General features: G+C 45.1%; 2 protein-coding genes across 2 annotated transcripts in view; one reads left to right on the top strand and one right to left on the bottom strand.

The window, feature by feature from the left end:
- Positions 1-442: 442 nt before the first annotated feature.
- tgfb3 (transforming growth factor, beta 3) lies at positions 443-11,464 on the top strand. Its single transcript, XM_061082655.1, has 7 exons — positions 443-1,188; positions 5,654-5,817; positions 7,104-7,233; positions 7,373-7,480; positions 9,611-9,761; positions 10,365-10,518; positions 10,603-11,464. The coding sequence occupies exons 1-7, from the start codon at positions 846-848 to the stop codon at positions 10,759-10,761; spliced, it is 1,209 nt and encodes a 402-aa protein (XP_060938638.1). The 5' UTR covers positions 443-845; the 3' UTR covers positions 10,762-11,464.
- Positions 11,465-11,623: 159 nt separating this feature from the next.
- ttll5 (tubulin tyrosine ligase-like family, member 5) overlaps positions 11,624-17,833 on the bottom strand; it is a 51,494-nt gene continuing 45,284 nt past the window's right edge. Inside the window, exons 29-30 of the mRNA XM_061082654.1 lie at positions 16,969-17,051; positions 11,624-13,592 (exon numbers count right to left, since the gene is read on the bottom strand). Of these exons, the coding sequence (XP_060938637.1) occupies positions 13,540-13,592; positions 16,969-17,051 (136 nt within the window). The 3' untranslated portion in view covers positions 11,624-13,539. The remainder of the gene's footprint in view (positions 13,593-16,968; positions 17,052-17,833) is intronic.

Below are 17,833 nucleotides of genomic sequence, written 5' to 3' on the forward strand. Positions count from 1 at the left end.
ATTTTCCAAAACTTTTTTTTGCAGTTGTCAAAAGACTTGTTCACTTGGTGAATTGAATTGGAAATCTGAGGACGCACAGACAAACAGTTAACATATTCTTACAAAAACATTTAAAATATGATTTATTATTCATCTCATTCATCCGAATACAAATGGTGCATTGCAACCGATGTGTTGTTATTCTTCTTCTTTACGAGAAACACGCTCCCCTCTTGCGAAATCTCCCAATTGCCCAACATTACCCACGCACTTCCAAGATCGGATCCAAGAAACAGCCTGAACAGAATAAAGAATTAGAGTCGTACATTAAACAGTATTTCAGTGGGGTCAGATCTCAGTGTCCGAGCTGTGACTCGCCGCCCCACCCTCAGTGGAAAACGTCACAGCTCTTTGACTATAAAGCGTGAGCGAGAGTGGAAAGAGTCCGTGTGTTCGAGGCTGGACTGCGGAGGAGGAGGCGCACTGACTCCGACAGAGCAAGTGGATGGAAAGAGCACAGTGCAATGGAGAGAGTGAAGCCCGGTGCAGAGAGCGGTGCCCTGTGAGCTGAGGAAGAGGAAGACGAGAAGCGATGCTTGCATGAGACAAGGAGGAATGAGCAGTATAGGATAAAGGCGTTTTGAGGAAGAGTTGAGATTATTGCCCAGAATGGCACGGATTTGCTCCACTCCAAATGTCGCCAGGATGACATAGCACTTGAGAAAAAATGGGATTCCTGCAAGAACAGAACTCACTCACGACCTGAATGAAAAGAGAGGAGGGATTCGACTCACATCGGAATTTAGTTTTGTGTGTTTTTTTTCTTCTTCTTCTTGTACTTGACAAACCTCGGGTGTGAGTGAAATATGAATCTGGGCGAAGCGCTTCTGTTTGTCCTCCTCTCCAACTGTGTGACAATGACTCTGTCGCTGTCCACATGCACCACCGTGGACATCGACCACATCAAGAAGAAGCGAGTGGAGGCGGTGCGCGGACAGATCCTCAGCAAGCTCCGGCTGACCAGTCCGCCCCAGACCACAGGTCCGAGCCAGGTACCGTTTCAGGTCCTGGCCCTTTACAACAGCACCAAGGAGCTCATTGAGGAGCTGGGCAGAGACAGGCACCAGAGTTGTGGACAGGATAATACGGAGACCGAGTACTATGCCAAAGAGATTTACAAGTTCAACATGATCACGGGGCCAGAAAACAGTAAGTTCATCTTTACTCCAGGTGTCTTTTTTTTTGTCACATCCAAAACTCATCCAATAAACCACAACTTGCATGTTCCAGATATGAGTGATCACTGGGTGGAGTGTGCGTGACTGACAGTATTTTTTAATTGTGCCATGCGCCACGCAGCCACCATTTTTAGAAACTCACTTGTTCAGATGTATTAAAGCCAAACAAACTAAAAAGCATTACCTGGCCACGGCATTAAAATTATTTATATGTATATATATAAGAGTGAGGTTTCAGTATCAAAACAGGCATCCACTCGCATCTGTGCCGTCTTTACGCACGGATGCGCGCAAAGGAAGAGCGCAAAGTAAACAGTCTAATTGGAATGAGCACCATTCCTCATACATACCTCACACCAAAGCCATGGGAACTCCGGCTAAAGTCGGACACATTCCTAAGCGGGGAAAATTCTCAGGCAGTTAAGTCCAGTATTTATTGCCAACTCCAATACCTCATTTCCATTTTCTGGCCGTGAGCTTCCTAATATTTTTCATCCACTGTATACGACTCTCTCACCTCAGTTTCCCTGCTTTCTAGTAGCTGAGTAGCTGCAGCGGCTCAGTGTTATGATCTAATTCCCTTGTTCATCCGTATTGGTATTTCCTGTATAAACTATGGTCCATTGATTGTTCCAGAAATCAGAAACAGAAGCCGAGTGCGCAGCAGGCTTCTCCAGGGAAAGTCAGTTTGTAAGTGGAGGAGTTGGATGTGTGCCTCGCTCACGGTCAGAGGTGGGTCAGCGGTTGGTGTTACCCTTTTTTTTTTTTTTTTTAATCAACAGGTGTTTATGCTGCCCTGTGACACTGAGCAGAGCCTCCAGCATGAGTCCTGAATCAAATCCATTTCACAGGTCCCACAAAAGTGCTTCTGACATTCAAAAATACACAGCTCGGGGTTTATCCCCTGGTCAGAGGCAGCCAGAGCTCCCAAAACAAACAGAGGTCTAAGGAGTGGGATCAGTGATGGCCCGGTGCCCAGGACACATCACGCTGCTCTCGTACAGTAGGCTGCACTGTAGGTGATAATACTAGACATGATCGAGACTTACTGCTGGCCCCAGTGTCTGCACGGCCAAGTGTGAAATTAGTGAAATTAACAGAAGGTGCCAACAATGATTAACGCATGTCTCTCCCTTTCCATGATGTGATGTGAAAGAGAGCAGGGCATGTTGCAGTGTGTGTAGGAACATAACGTCTGTCACCTTGATGCTTCTGCAGTGTTGTTCACTCTCATTCCTCCTGGATATAATGACTTTTACATGCACTGTTTTTTGGAAGGTGGGAGTGTTTTGGAATATAGTTGAGTTTTGCTCCTTTTTTTTTCACCCGCAGTTAAAAAAAGTCAAACAGAAACTTTTCTCTCAGACTTGAACGCGCCACTTGCTCCAGTCTGCTCTGGTAGAGCCTGCTAAAGCAAATCAAGGTATTATCCGCTTAAGAGGTGAAGCAAGAGTGAGTCATGGCATCTAGATCTTCCCTTCCTGCACCATCCAGCCACTATGGCTAAATTCTTTTACCAGCGTAACCCAAATACTGCTAAAGACACAAGATGAATATTTCAGCTGGAGGATGGTCGTTGGCACAGTGACAAAGAACAACGGTGACGGGTTAAAATTAAAACGATCATGCAGTTTCAGTGTAATTTCAAGCCAATCACTGACTCAGTGTTGGATCAGTAAAAAAAAATGAGGACAGGCGCTGAGGACAGCAGGATATCTGATATATGGGATAGTAGAAAGATGATGTCATCAGAACTAACAGAGACAGAGGACTTTGGCCTGCTCCCAAAGAAACAGACCCCCTCCTCCTCTTCCTCCTCCTCCCATTCCTCTACCCTTTTCGCTTCCTCGTCCTTAATCAAATTGGGGGGAGGACGGGGGGGATTTTGTTTTTTATTCAAATCAGAGCTCCATCCCATTATCTAATCTGCTGCAGTGGCCTGCCACAGTCAATGTTCACACACTGAGGAGCAGAAGATGAGAAATTCGACCCATCACAAAAGCAGCATTTGAGTTCAGCTGAATGAAACGGTTGATGTCAATTTCCTGGGTAACCGGGTGAGTGAAAACCAAACTTTTCCATGAGAGCATTCAAGTTCAAGTCCCAGATGCTCCGATTTAAGTAGATAATCGAGAACTCACATAAACAGATTTCCAAAGAGAATTCCTGTTTGTCCTTCATGAGACGGAGACACCTCAGCAGCTGGCTAGCACCTGCTGCCTTATGCTTCCTATTTCCTTTTTACCTCCACTGGCTCTGGAGAGACTGACATCACAGACCATCCTACGGGCAAAAGGGCAGAGAGAGGTGGTTCCTGGGAGGGTTTGGTTTTGTCAGGGGGCTCCTGCAGAGGAAAGAGGGTGTCAGACACCGGAGGATGAGTCAGGGCGTCAGGTGTGGTGCAGGGTGGCGTCTGGGCGAGGTAGTTTATGTGAAGCTTGACTGCAGAGACATTCAAACATCTGTCCCCAGGCATTCTGCACATCTTTAATCACAATTCCTACACATCTTTGATCAAATGAATCGAGGGATATTTAACCGAGTAGTTCATTTTCTAATTCATGCCTTTATGTGACTGTAAATAGACCTTTGCAGGCTTGTTAATGATTAAGTCCTACAATAAAACTTAATTCTCCAATCGCTGTAGTATCTATTTGAAGAATACAAAATCAGTAGTCATTTGTTTGCTTCCATGATATTATATTATATTATATATATATTATTTAATCTAATATTTATCAGAGAAAGTTGAACCCTGTGGGAGCTGAACGTACATGGATATGTGCTTCTTTATGTAGGTTAAAGGTCAAAGTTATGTCAGCACCCTGAAACTCCGTCTTAAAAATGGCAGCGGACTGAAAATTAGCTAATGCATTTGATCCTAATTATTAAAGCAATCCCCTCCACTCACCAACATGGAACAAATTACCTTTCAGACCCTTGGCAAAAATAAGCCATAATGTGAAATCCACCTAAAACCATTGCAGTGGGAAAAATTAGGTCATCCAAAAAGGAAACCAAAGACTTGATTAGAATTTCAAATCTCCCCTCGAAGTGGGGCTTTCCACCTTCTGGGGAGGGGGGCAGCCAGTGAGGGGGAGGACAGAGGAAAAGGCCACGGAGGTTTCCTCCTCCTAGATTGTGTGGAAACACTGGACAGATATCTGGTTGGGGATGAATACTGAGAAGGTCACCTATAAATAGGGAAAGTTGAAAGACAGAAACTTTGTGGAAACAACTGATAATGACTGGGAGGACACTGAAATAGGATTATGGGTCAAATGAATTACAGATACACGGAGATGTACAAGTTCCTTTTGCATGACACAGAATGAAATAGTTTCCATTCGTCGCAGAACAGCTCGAGGTGCAAATCAGCAAAAGGTGCAATCCCTCTTTCAGCCACCAGCAAATCTGAGGGCCGGTGATAAAGCATAAGCTCAGGGTAGTAAATTAACCGTGGCTTGGCTGTAACTGACTGTTTCCACTTGGCTCATAAAAGGTTTGCTATGTGCTTGTTTTGCTCAACACTGCATGTGCTTGGCCTGTTAAAATAATAAACTGTCTGTATTATGGTATAAAAAGGGGGAAAAGGCTACGGTGCAACAGGAAGCTTTTTAGATAGAATCACAATGTGGCCATTTGTTTAGTCGATTCTATTAAAGGTCAGGGTGCAATCGCTTATACGCGCCCACACAGTATGTGCGCGGCAAGTTATTGCTTGTCAAGCCTGCACGCTGTGAAACTACTATCAAGATGGAATCACCCTCCTCAGTGGTTTCTCAGGTAATGTTCTGCTCCAGCACGTGAGCCCACATGTTCCGGACTAAACCTCTCGTTTCAAGGGAATTCCTGGCTCCCTTCCGAGCCCTCGGAGCACCTGTTGGGCGTCAGAGCTGGTGGGAGGAGGAGGAGGAGGAGGAGGAGGAGGAGGAGGAGGAGGAGGAGGAGGAGGAGGAGGAGGAGGAGGAGGAGGAGGAGGAGGAGGAGGAGGAGCACGCTGCTGTCCCTCCGCAGCCTGCTCCACCACATGGGACATTTGGTTTTCATTTCATGACTTCAACTTGTTGCTAACTCCGATCGCACAAAGCATAAGCAGATGGTTTGTGGTAATGGCTCCCTGGAACGGACATGAAATAGTTATTAGAAAGAAGGTATTAAAAAAATTATTTTTGTGTGTGTAAACTCTGTACAGTGGTAATGGGGGAATCTGTGGCACAAAACCTATCAATAATCAGAGGGTAAACATGTCCACCCTCCTGAGGACGTCAGTGGAAAGTAGGCTTTGATAACAAGTACACAATGAGGTAACAGATGGATAAGAGCTCGGAGGGATTTCGACAAAAGAAACAAACAATGTGGTGTTTTTTTGAAGGGAGATATTTCGTAACATCATGAGAGCCACTGTTGAGTCACCATTTCCACTTTGCCTGCAGATGACCTCTCCTTCTGCACCAAGGTCACCACCTCCAAGGTATTCCGCTTCAATGTCTCGACCATGGAGAAGAACTCCACCAACTTGTTTCGGGCTGAGTTTCGAGCCCTGCGGATCCCCAACTCCTCCGCCAAGAAAAACGAGCAGAGGATTGAGCTCTACCAGGTGCGTGAACTGACCGTTCATTTCCACTGTTAGCAGAGCGCAGGGGGGTAATGCGCTCTATTTCCCTCAGAAGGCCCGTGTAGGTCAGCGAGAAAGATGAAAACATTTATATTAGGGTGTCCAACTCCCTCTCCTTCCTTTTTTTTCATGGGCTGATCATTATTCCATGTGCTTACATTCAAATGGATTCTACATTAGGACAAATTTAAGATCTTGCACAGCCGTTTCTAAGTAACCCTAGATTACATTTCGGCAGTTTCTCCTTTCCTGACTGTCAATCTCCAGGCAGTTGTCCATCTTCGTTAGATCAAGTAAGGCATAACGCTTTCAACACGGGTTCATACATCTGCACCTTCATGCGTGTGTTTATCAGCGTTTTTTTGTGAAGCGTGTTAAAGCTCGCATGTGTTGGGGTGCAAGGATGGATTTTTTTTCCTCCAGATTCCTCATTAATCTCCCATGAGAGACTAGGAGTAATGATCAGGTTCCAACATTTCCTGCCAGGGAGACAAGCGTCTCCGGACTGCATACCGCCTCAGAGGCAAAGCTCTGGCCAGCGCTGAATACAGGCTGTCAGGCCCGCAGATTGTTTCCAGGGGCCTGAGAGGAGATAGAGGCACAGTCACCCACTGGGGGAGTAAACGGAGCCGCTCGCTCACCCCCACACTTGAGGTGGGGGTGGGCTGGAGCTGATTGGCAGAGGGCTGACGCTGGCAGGCCTCTGGCCCCTTTTTCCCACAGGAAGGCAGATTAGATGCCGACAATGTTCAGGAACCTAGTTATCCATAGCACTGCAGTGGGGCTAAGAGCTCCACTCGCCACCCAAACACACATACTTCTCAGTGCAGATAAACACCTTTGTTCATAGGAGTGCTGGTGGACTGTCTGAAACACACTGTTAAAGGCAGATTTTACTTTCTACCATCAGATTTATACATTTGGGGTCTCAATATAAGTTAGGACACGAATGCCTGCAGAGATACCAAGGGGCCTGCTGCTTGAACTGCATGACACTGAGACCAGGAGCCCAGCTAAACCCAAAGATTGAACTGCTGATGTGAAGGACAGCCAGGTTCTCATTGGCAGAAGGGTAATACACAGGCATTAACTTGCAAAATGGGGATATCAACACAGGGAGTCACTTTTTCCATGAAGAGTAGACATTTGGCCCAAGGCATCCCGGAGAGTCTGGCTCAAACAGACAGCTCTGGTTCTGTGTGTCAGTGTGTTTGTGCATACAAGAGAGTTTATTGCAGCTGGGTCACATTTTCAACTTTCCCTCGCAGATCCTCAAGAAAGATGACCCCAAAGCCAAACAGCGCTACATCGGGGGCAAGAACGTCCTGACCAAGGGGACGGCTGAATGGGTGTCGTTCGATGTTACCGAGACAGTGAGGGAGTGGCTAATGTATCGACGTGAGTGAGGACACCTCAGATTTTCCTTGTATCACATATCCTGCCAAAGGGGACGAGTTCATTTAAAATGAAGGATTTTTCCTGGGGGGAAAAATGTCAGCTCCTACATCCTTCTTCTTCTTCTCTGGTTTCCCTTCAGAGACCAATCATGGCCTAGAGATCAGTGTGCATTGTCCCTGCCATACGTTCAGGCCCAACGGTGACATTGTGGAGAACGCCAACGAGGTGCTGGAGGTCAAGTTCAAAGGTGAGTCTGCATTTATCTGTGATGGCACCAAGTGAGATGGATTGAGTCTTATCATGAGCCTGTCATTGTTAAAATTAAAAAAGGTATCAAATAAATGTGGAAAACAACAGTCAGGGGGAAATTCTGACATAGTTTGAGAATAGTTTGACATTTCTGATTAGTTGCTTAGGGTTAGATCTGTGAGAAAGTCGATACGAAGCTAACCTGAGCAGCTGTTTAGAACGATGACAAACGACGAGCTAGGCTCTGTCAAAAGACCAAAAGCTCACAAATTAACACAATAAAAGTTGGATATAAAAATATGAAATGTACAAACAACAAAACCACTTTTTCTTGGCAGATTTTGTTCCCACTGGAAAGAGCCAGGCTGTCGTTTCCCTTCTGTTTCCTGTCTTATTGTTAAGCTAAACCAACTGGTTGCTAGCTTTAGTCTTGTATTAAACACACAGACATGAAAGTGGTATCGATATTCTCTTAGGCACAAAACAAATAAGTCTATTTCCAAAAATTTCCAATGATCCCTTTTCCAAGATTTATTGTGTCTGTGGTTGCTTGGTCTGTGTTTGGTCCGAATTAGGACTCTGCTTTTGATCACTCAAACCTAAAAGATGTTCTGCCAGTTTGTGTTTACGATCAAGAGCCAGATAACAATTCAGTTTGTTTGAAACCCTTGATTTGTGTAATGTTCCAGATAGGCATCTATCGTGTTTTGAAATATTGGGTTTATTCGGATATTGCTGGTTGCAGGATGATTTGAATCAGTGGGTTAAATTATACACGCATTGAATATAGTACTTTTCTAGTCTTGGTGAACTCTCAGAGCACTGAACCCTTCAGGTCACATTCATCCATTCATCTCTCACACACACACTACATGACGGGCAATGTGGGTTTCAGTTTGTTGCCCAGGGACAGTTTTAACGGATCGGTCCACCAACCTTAAAACGCGTGATTGGATCACAGGCCACATTTGAGGATGCTTAGAGGTGGGTTGAGACCTGTACTTAGCGCTGACCACTTGTGATCGGATCACTCAGACTGGATGTTAATACCAGGTCTGAACACAGGGCCTCAGAATTTGGGACGACCTGCTCTACCTCCTCACAACCAGTCGATATAACAGCCTCTGTTTGGGTTAAGGTTTAAGTTTCAATGTCTGTTTTAGATGTTTCCAAAAATCGAATTTGATAATGTTTGAATATATATATAATTTATGTTTTGGTTAATGGAATTTGGCACGTAATGGTTTTGTCATTATTTATAGTCCTACAAATCTGCAGATGCAAGAAGCTTTATCTGGTGATGCAGTCTTGGCAGAGTGGACTCTAGACTGTGGAATGGATGAAAGTCCAGATATTCTTCTTAATTTGAATGAAGGCCTAATGCACCTTCCATTTCATTCATTGACTAAATAGACCCGAAGCTTATTTTTGAGTACCAGTTAGTCATTGTGAAGGGTGTGTTTTACAATAATGTCTTCTAGGATGACTAAGAATAGGATTATAATAGACTAAAACTCACACTGCTCACATTATAACACTGATCTATAAAAAGCTTTAGTCCAGTCATCAGGCATGTTTCTCCAGCAGCGAGGCTCTTTGACGTCTTTTCGTTCAGATAATGGAATTTCTTTGTGAGAGCAAGAGAGAGACAGAGCATGGGAATACAATTGATCTGGTATCTCACTTAGCGCCGGAGCCCCGGGCCCTTGGTCCTGGGAACACTCCCGACTGGCTTGGCCACAAGGAATGTGCTGCCACGGTGCTCAGACGTTTGGCCCCGACTTAAAGAGGGGCGTGCATATTCACCAGCAGCATCTCTCCTGAGATATGCACTGCTTAAGCTATCAGGGGCAGATTGGATGAGCAGACGCAGGCCCAGGGGGGAGAATGGAGGAAAGGAGGGAGTTCGAGGGAGCAGTGTTAAATAAAGAGAAGGAAGAGAAGGGAGCCAGAATTGAATAAAAAGCCTGGCTTGGAGATTACAGTATCCTTATGTAAAACTGTCCACACTGATTAGAGGGAGGGTTTGGTTCTTGAAGCCCGGGCGTCTTTGCAACTCACAACAAAGCTTCATTATCCTTGTGCAATCATTTGTTTCTGCTTCTAACTGACTGACTTGCTTCTGCAGGTATTGAGGTTGACGACCAGAGCCGTCCGGTAAAATCAAAGGAGCCGTTCCACCCTCACCTCATCCTCATGATGCTCCCGCCCCACAGGCTGGACGCCCAGTCCTCATCCCGCAGGCGCAAGCGGGCACTTGACACCAATTACTGCTTCAAGTAAGGCACATTTCCTCATCCTGGAAAATGTTAAGCACTGTTGGACTATTTTCATCGTCTTTGACTTTCCAAAATATTTTCTCTGGCTGCACCTGCTCCGTCAGTTTTAGAGATTTGACCGCTGGGTTAGTAGATATATTGCAAGTAAATATGGCAGCTATTCTACCTCGAAGGGGGTGACATTTCATTGTCGAGTAGCAGCTGAGGCGTTATGCAATGGTAATAGCAGCTGTCACTTATCACAAACACATGGAAGGAGAGGGCACGGGCACAGAATGCATAGAAATAGCTTGTTAATCACAGAGACCAGCATTACACAGGTATAAGCTGATACAAGTTGGGATCTGTCCCAGTACTATAAACCTCCTCTTAACACGCCGTCTCCCCGGCGCTGGATTTCCGCCGTCAGGCTGACAGACATCACCTAAGACACCTGGGCCGACTCCAAGAGGGAAAATAAAGGCACACCTAAGAGTGGAATTTCTGAACTTCTCTCTCATCTCTGGCAGAGAGGCCAAAGGGAGGAATACGTATACAACTCTGAAAAATGTGCGCTAATGTGAAAAAAAGAGCCTAATCCTCACTGTCCTCTCTTGTCTGCAGCAATTATGAGGAGAACTGCTGCGTGCGACAGCTATATATTAATTTCCGGCAGGATTTGGGCTGGAGGTGGATTCATCAGCCCGAAGGGTACTTTGCCAACTTCTGCTCCGGTCCCTGTCCTTACCTACGCAGTGCGGACACCACCCACAGCTCGGTGAGTCAAAGTGTCCCAGCACATTCGTTAGCTCATGCTCCTGTCTGCTACGTGTGTTTGCTGATCCCTGTCTCCTTGTTTTAGCTGCTGAGCCTCTACAACACCTTGAACCCCGAAGCGTCCGCCTCCCCCTGCTGTGTTCCTCAGGACCTGGAGCCCCTCACCATCCTCTACTACGTGGGACGCTCCCCTAAAGTCGAGCAGCTCTCCAACATGGTCGTCAAGTCCTGCAAGTGCAGCTAAACATCAGAGCTTCAGGGCCTGTCGAGAGCCACAGGACGGGACGGCTCCCAGCACTACTCAGGAGCAGGTATGAGGGGTTGGAGGGGGGCAGCACGTGCTCCATGAGCGCCTCTTCCCTCTGCTTCAGCTTTTGCCCTGAGCTCTTTCACGAAAAAACAAAAGACGCAGTCCGCCACTCTGCTCGCAATCATTGGCAGCATTTACCTAAAAGACTTCGTCAAACACCACTTCACTAACAGCGCTCTCCAACCCATCAGACCTCTTATCGACCTTCAACAATCGCCCTCCGACATCAGCGTTTGTCATGTTTTTTCTTTTTTCCTTTTTTCGTATTCCAGCATTTTGAACAGCCTTTACCTCAGTGTTACGTGACATTCAGAACCAACAACAGAGGAACAGCAATTGATTCTGCATTCTCAAGGACATCAAATAATAGCGGTAGAAAAGAAATGACTGAGAATGCAGACTGAACTCAACACGACAGGAGCAAGTCAAAGAGGGTAAAATAAAAAAAAAAAATAACGATTGCTTGCTGAGAGCAAACTGATCCCTGGGCCTTGACTCACAGGACAACTTCGAATGTCCAAGCTGGAAACTGACGCGGATGCACGCCACAGACACTGTTCATTTAGGATTAAATGCTGTTCAATGAAAATGATCTTTGGGGGTAAAATAATTAATAAAAATACATGCTGGAAACCAACCTTTATTTCAAAGTAGTTTTTCCATGGTTATGTTTACCTCTGTAATGCAACAGGATGGAGATTCCAGGGATTGTTTTGTTTTAAAGTGAAGCCTTTCTGTTGTATGAGACAATGTACTTCACTAAGTGAACACTTAACTAAATCACAAACTGTAAATGTTTTTCTTATTACTCTTGGAAACACTTTTTTTTTTATTAAAAATGAACAGTTGGATAGAATCGTTCTATTTTTGTTTATTGTTGAGTTTTTTTGTTTTATTTGGAGAACTTGATTTTAAAGGGTAGTAGAGTAAAGTTAGACACAACCTGTCCAGTGATTGACAACTTCCAGTGTACAGAACATTCCGTGGACAAACACATTTACTGACATGTTCAGAATGTTTCAACGTTTTCTTGGTTTTATGTCAATAACAATGTTTTCGTGGACACTTATTCTCCAAAATTAACTTGATTAAGACCCAGTCAAGTAAAAAGCATTTTTCTGATTACCTTGACCTCAGTGTTCTGACCTTAGTCAAATTATGTTCAAGTCTTTACAGATCATTGGTGTCCATGTAAACAGAGTTTATGTCTCTTGCTACAAACTGCTTAAACAAAAAAAAATATCACATTTCCATGCACATGTAAAGAATTGTAAACAATCAGGAACAAAACAGATTAAAATATCAGACTGTAAAACAATCATGTATCACCACAGATAACACACTTTGGATTCTAATGTTGGATTCTTGTAATACAGCGTGCACTGGTAGTAAATCCACAACATCAAGTTTCACATCAATCACTACAAAAAATCCAATACCATCAAGTTTAATAAAACCAGTTCTGCTGCATTGAAAACTGCAATCTGTGCAAAACCACTCTGATGATACTCATCGGTTGATATAACAAATACATGCATGAAATTCAAGTATTTCTGAGGTCATCATAAGCATCAATCTATTGATATATAACAGAGATGTATTATTCTGTTTACATGCCCTGAGTGAACTCCCAAAGAAAACACAAAATATCTGCTGGTGCAGCATTAACCTTCATCGTAAGCAAGGCTGTGCATAACCACGGTTCCTGTCCATGTTATGCTTTCAGCTACAGAAATCGCCGAGATGACCTGTTTATAGACAACGTACAATAAATACAAACTGATGCAATAACAATAATTTACATATTATCCAATCATATTAAATTTGGTCCATCCAAGGAAAACTACATCATCCACAGTTTACAGGGACAATCACAAGCTCACTGTATTCTGGATAAAAAACATAAACCCCTACATCATGCTGGTAAACACGGAGCAAGGCAGGGAGCAGTTGTGTTTGAGCTCTTACAATCATAATTTCCCTTTAAAGCCTACGGGCGAAGGATGCTCGACTTCGACACATCCCTTCGACAATGGCCACAGAATCTGATTTGGCAACTCTTCCAACAAGGACGGGCAGTTGGAGGGCGTAAGACCAGAAGCCACAAATGAAAGCAGCTTCTCTGTGTGCTCACCAGTAATGGCAGCAAGATGCAAAGCGATCCTTATGCTACTTCCCCAAAAAACATTTAAAACCAAAAGCCCCATCTCCGCTGTCTGAATTACATTTTAGGAGGAAAAATGTCTTCTTGAATGACTCGTGGTGCACTGAGTGAGCAAAAAATGAAACGCTGAATCCTGTTGTCAAAATACCAAAAGGGCTCAAAGAACCATCTGCTGACGTTTCTCTGTCAATGAAATCCTTCTGTGGCATCAGTAGCATGGAGGGAATGAGGGCGGGCAACTGTTGGGATATCGAATAAGTGCAGCCAATGGGGGGTGCGGGCGTGGAAAAGGCCATCTGATGTTATGCTGCGCAATAAAAATCCAACCTGCGTCAAAGCTGGGAATTCCTGGCCTGGCAGACTGTCCGCTCGCATTTCTGTGGCTGTATCACCAGCAGAAATTAATAGGACCCTGTTCGATGTCTGGCATGCTTTCATCTGTTGCTGTTGTCCTCTCCCAGAATACACCTCCGGCGAGGATGTAGTTACATGCAGAGGCACCTGTCAGGCCGGCAGAGCGGCAGGACGTGCCCCTGGTCGCTTTCGTGTCATCTGTGACTTGGCTCCTCGCCCTGGAGCAGCTTGCGGTACGCCGACAGACCTGGAGAGCAACACATGAAGGAACATTTAGTGCCAGAGGTAGAAAGGCAGCTGAACGTTTTCCTCGTGTGTACACAAGGGGTTTTATGTCAAACCTGAAAGAGTTTTTCTGCAGATGAGCCAACTAAAACCCTCCCGGTAAAGCTTCTGTTGATATTTTTCACTTCTTCACGGTCAAGGTGGTTACCAGCAGATCTGAGCGCAGCCGGCTCGGTGCTTCGACCTTTTGTGCGACGGACTCCCTCACTCTCGGCCTGCTCGCCCCTCATCCTATCGAACTGGCACGCGTCCAGGCGTCCAGTAGAAAAGGCATTCCAACTACAGTCAGAGCTGCCGTGTTTGTGCTCCCAAACAGTATTCCCTTTCATTCCCTCTCTGCACACTCTGTTTATTTTGGTGCTCTTTTACACTGCGGAGCCCGACTGAGCTGGAAAAGGAAAACATCTCCCCTACTTCCAATCTGATGACATGGCTGCTGGAAGCGGCCTCCTCTAACTCAGCAAAAGAAAGATAAAGGGACAATGCTGCCTCTATCGTACCTCACTCCAAATGTCATATGGAACAAAAACTGGTTCATTTAGTGGCAAATTATCCCAAACCCTAATAAATGCTTTATTTAAAGGGGGTAATTCAAAAAGAAAAGTGTGTGAAAGTAGCTCAAATCAAGTACATCTTCCACAATACAACTGAAAAGGGGAAAACTGCTTGTAGTTATCATTCCTTGCCTTCCTGACAAGCTTTCATCCAGTTTTATTTTGATGGAGCCCGAAGCTATCCGCCCTGACATGATCAGACTCCCATTCAAATGGCACAAGTGCAGCATTCATTTCCTTCTCAAACTATATCAATTAATTTCCTCACAGTCCCACAGCTGGTGAAGCACCGAGGACATCGAGCTAAACCTCAAGGCGTGCAGCGTAGAACATGTGGTCAACACGATCTGGGTTTGTAAACTCTGATAGGTCGTAGTCAAAATCCGAAAATGAACACATCAGAGGAAGAAGGCAAAGAAAAGGGGCGACTGGTTGAGCGAGCAGGAAAAGGTTGCAGAGGATGAAGGGAGAGTTGAGTTAAGAGAGTGCACAGGAGAGAGATAAAGGGGGACGTGTGATTTATGACGGTTGACAGCTGATCATAGAGAATGCTCTCCGTTTGGACTCGCTCTATGCTCCCTGTCAGAGTCAATCAGGGCAGCTCAGTCATCTCGCCACAAAGGTACACTGGGCAGCCAGAAAGACCTGACGCACTCCTAAAGCCCCCACAAAGGCTGTGCTCCTTCTAATAACATCCCCACCCCCCCACCCCCTCCCAGAGCACCACACAGAGTCTCTGTGTTGCTTTCTCAATGCATGGGTAAACCGGCCTTGCTGACTGGTTTACGGTGCTCGCGAGTCTTTGCTCGGATCGGACTTTTTTCTTCTTTCTTTTTTTTTTTTTTGCAGGCAAAAGAGTGAGGCATCTCCCCCCACCCTTTGCTCCCTGAACGACGGAAAAAATGCATTCATGAAATTCAGAAGCTGCTCCCAACGGATCCTATTACAGTAATTGATGAGTTTGTAAGATGTTTGTTAACTTAAGCCAGCCTTCATAGTTCGGGGGGAAAAGAGGGAGAAATGAAAGAAAGAAATGTTCTGGTCACAGACACGCGCACACTTTTTGGGGGTGGTGGGGGTGGGGGTACAAATACAGTATTTTTCCGACGCGCTGATCTCTGAGACGGCTACACTCGCATTGGTGTGATGAATGGTACGATTTGCTAATGCTAATGTACAGTATAGGCCTCTGGAAAATGCCCCCTGATCAGACAAACAGATGTGTCCGTAAGCACAAAACTGCTTAATATCACTGTTACTGCAACGGGCTCGACACTTTGCTCGGGATGGAAAGAGCTGTGGAAACAGGGCAGAGTGACAGGGGCACACGTGAGCACGAGAAAAACCCACAAGGAAGCACAGAGGCTGCAGAGCTCCGTTTTCATTCCATCGCTGTGATTTCTGGGGTCTTACAACTAGTGATGTGTCGTTCGTGAACGATTCCTTCATTTTGAACGAATCCTTACAAGGACTCGGTAGTAACGAGTCCTCTCAAAGAGAGATTCGTTCATTTTCTCGTGGCAGCGCATCGGGACTGTTGCATAGGCTCAGTCAAGGAAACAGATATCATTTGTTCATTTCCCGACTGGGTTTTCGGGTACGAGCCTTTGGATCCTTTTTCACGTGACCTGCATTGGTTTAGTAGAGGAAACAGTCACCTCATTCCCTTTCGCGTGGCCGCTGTTTTAGAAAGACGTGAATGATATTCGTTCACAAGTCATACTGACTGGTTTCGTTATTTTCACTTTACACCTACAGTTTAGTGCAGTGTAATTGTTTGCCGTGATAATAAATGACAATTTAAAACCATACAAACTGTCATGTTGTACTGTATTTAATAAATCTGCCACACAAAAGCTGTCAGTCATGGCTGTCTCCAAGGGGACGTGCCACCCCCCCCTGTTGAAATGAACGAATGACTCGAAAAAAGATTTGTTCATTTTACTGAACGAGATTCAAAGAACCGAGTTAGTAAAATGATCCGAACTTCCCATCACTACTTACAACTGGACAGAGGGTTTTGGCGGAAGGTCAGTAATAAAGGAATGGCCGACAGATGCCTGAACTGTTCCCATCCCTGGATCTCTTTACAAAAGAGAGAGTTTATCGCTGTCTTGATCTTAATCCCTCAGCAGCAATCTGACCTTGAGACTTGGAGACATGACTCGGAGAGAAACATTGATTTGCTGCACTGTAAAGTTTGTTTATATCCACTCAGTTCTGGCAGCTTCAACTCTACTAACTCTAAAGAGGGTACAACACAAGTCTTTGTAGCTGTGAATCAATGTTTGGTGGTGGTGATGCTGGTTGCAGCTTTCTTTCTGACACGGTCAAAGTGACCTCCAGCTGGTCGTCAGTTAATTTATGTTTATTAATATCGACCTTAACACCAAACTCGACACTGCACTTCCTTGAGCCCTTTGCAATACACATGCCAAGAGCGAAACCGATAAGACGAATGGCTTTTGAGATACGACAGCCACAGGAAGGCGGGAAGAGAATTCTGGAATGAGTAGATAGATTATTATTTTGACGATAAAGTTATCTTTTACTGTGCACTACATATATTTACACTTCCTGCACTGACCTTGCAGGCGCTGGGCAAAAAAATCCAGTGGTGTTTATCAGTCGTCCAGGGGGAAGGTCCACTGGGCCTGGCTGTTATCCCTGACACTGGCATTTAAAGGGCGTGATTCCCCCTGCCTGCACAGTGCAACCACCAAAGGGCCAACTTACAGTACGATAATGCACTGAGCACGTGCAATACTGCAGCATCAGACCCACCTGTTTTACCGCAGATGGCTTCGTAGACCATGTGCTGGCCGCTGGTCACGGTTCCGCTGGCTGAACTCTCCGAGGACGTCTGCCTGTAAATCAAACACAAGAAGAGTGTGAAGTGAAAACCGTTTTCAATTCACACGAGTTTTCCACGAGGGGTTGTGCGATGACAAATTATGTTTGAAAGGCAACGCTTATCTCTGCAGGCCTGGACCGAGCTGCTGGTACATCTCACTGGTTTGAACCAAATGTGTTTTTCTGCAGAGAGCTAAATACCCAAATAAATACATAAAGACGATTGTTTTTGACAACTAGTGATTGTGCTCATGTGTGCGCATGATGAGTCATTGTGTCTGTGTGTGGGGGTGTGGTCAGAGGAGACTGGCGGGGGTTACGTGTTTACTGAGCGCCGCCCATGAGCTATTGTGACAAGAAGGAGGCAAATTCTTGCTGCTTGTCCCGGGTGATGTGATTTTCACATTGGCAGGATTATTGTGGTGATGATGTGGAACTGCGATCACACACACACACACACACACACACACACACACACACACACACACACACACACTCACACACACACAGACACAAACACACACACACACAGAAACACACACTCTCTCTCATGGGGTGAATAGTGAATACAGTTGTGTAGTGTATATTAAATATCATTAAAGTCAAAGAGCTCCATACAGAAGGTTTGAGATCATAGAAAACAGATTAGACAGCATCTTGGACGTGATCAGAGCAAATAGTGTTTTCACAGAAAAAAATCATTATGTGGACCGTCGAGGCGTGGAGCAGGAGCAGACTCGTCTGTAACCTTATACATTAAATCAGTTAAGCATTTTTTAGGGCGAACAATAAATAA

This window comes from Limanda limanda, chromosome 12 (assembly GCF_963576545.1).
Source record: "Limanda limanda chromosome 12, fLimLim1.1, whole genome shotgun sequence".
Lineage (NCBI taxonomy): Eukaryota > Metazoa > Chordata > Actinopteri > Pleuronectiformes > Pleuronectidae > Limanda > Limanda limanda.

Bases quoted from the DNA above. Each gene is read 5' to 3' on its own strand.
- tgfb3 (XM_061082655.1), top strand. From the start codon at position 846: ATGAATCTGGGCGAAGCGCTTCTGTTTGTCCTCCTCTCCAACTGTGTG. The intron at 7,481-9,610 runs GTGAGTCTGCAT...TTGCTTCTGCAG, and splicing joins GCTGGAGGTCAAGTTCAAAG to GTATTGAGGTTGACGACCAG. The intron at 9,762-10,364 runs GTAAGGCACATT...TCTTGTCTGCAG, and splicing joins GACACCAATTACTGCTTCAA to CAATTATGAGGAGAACTGCT.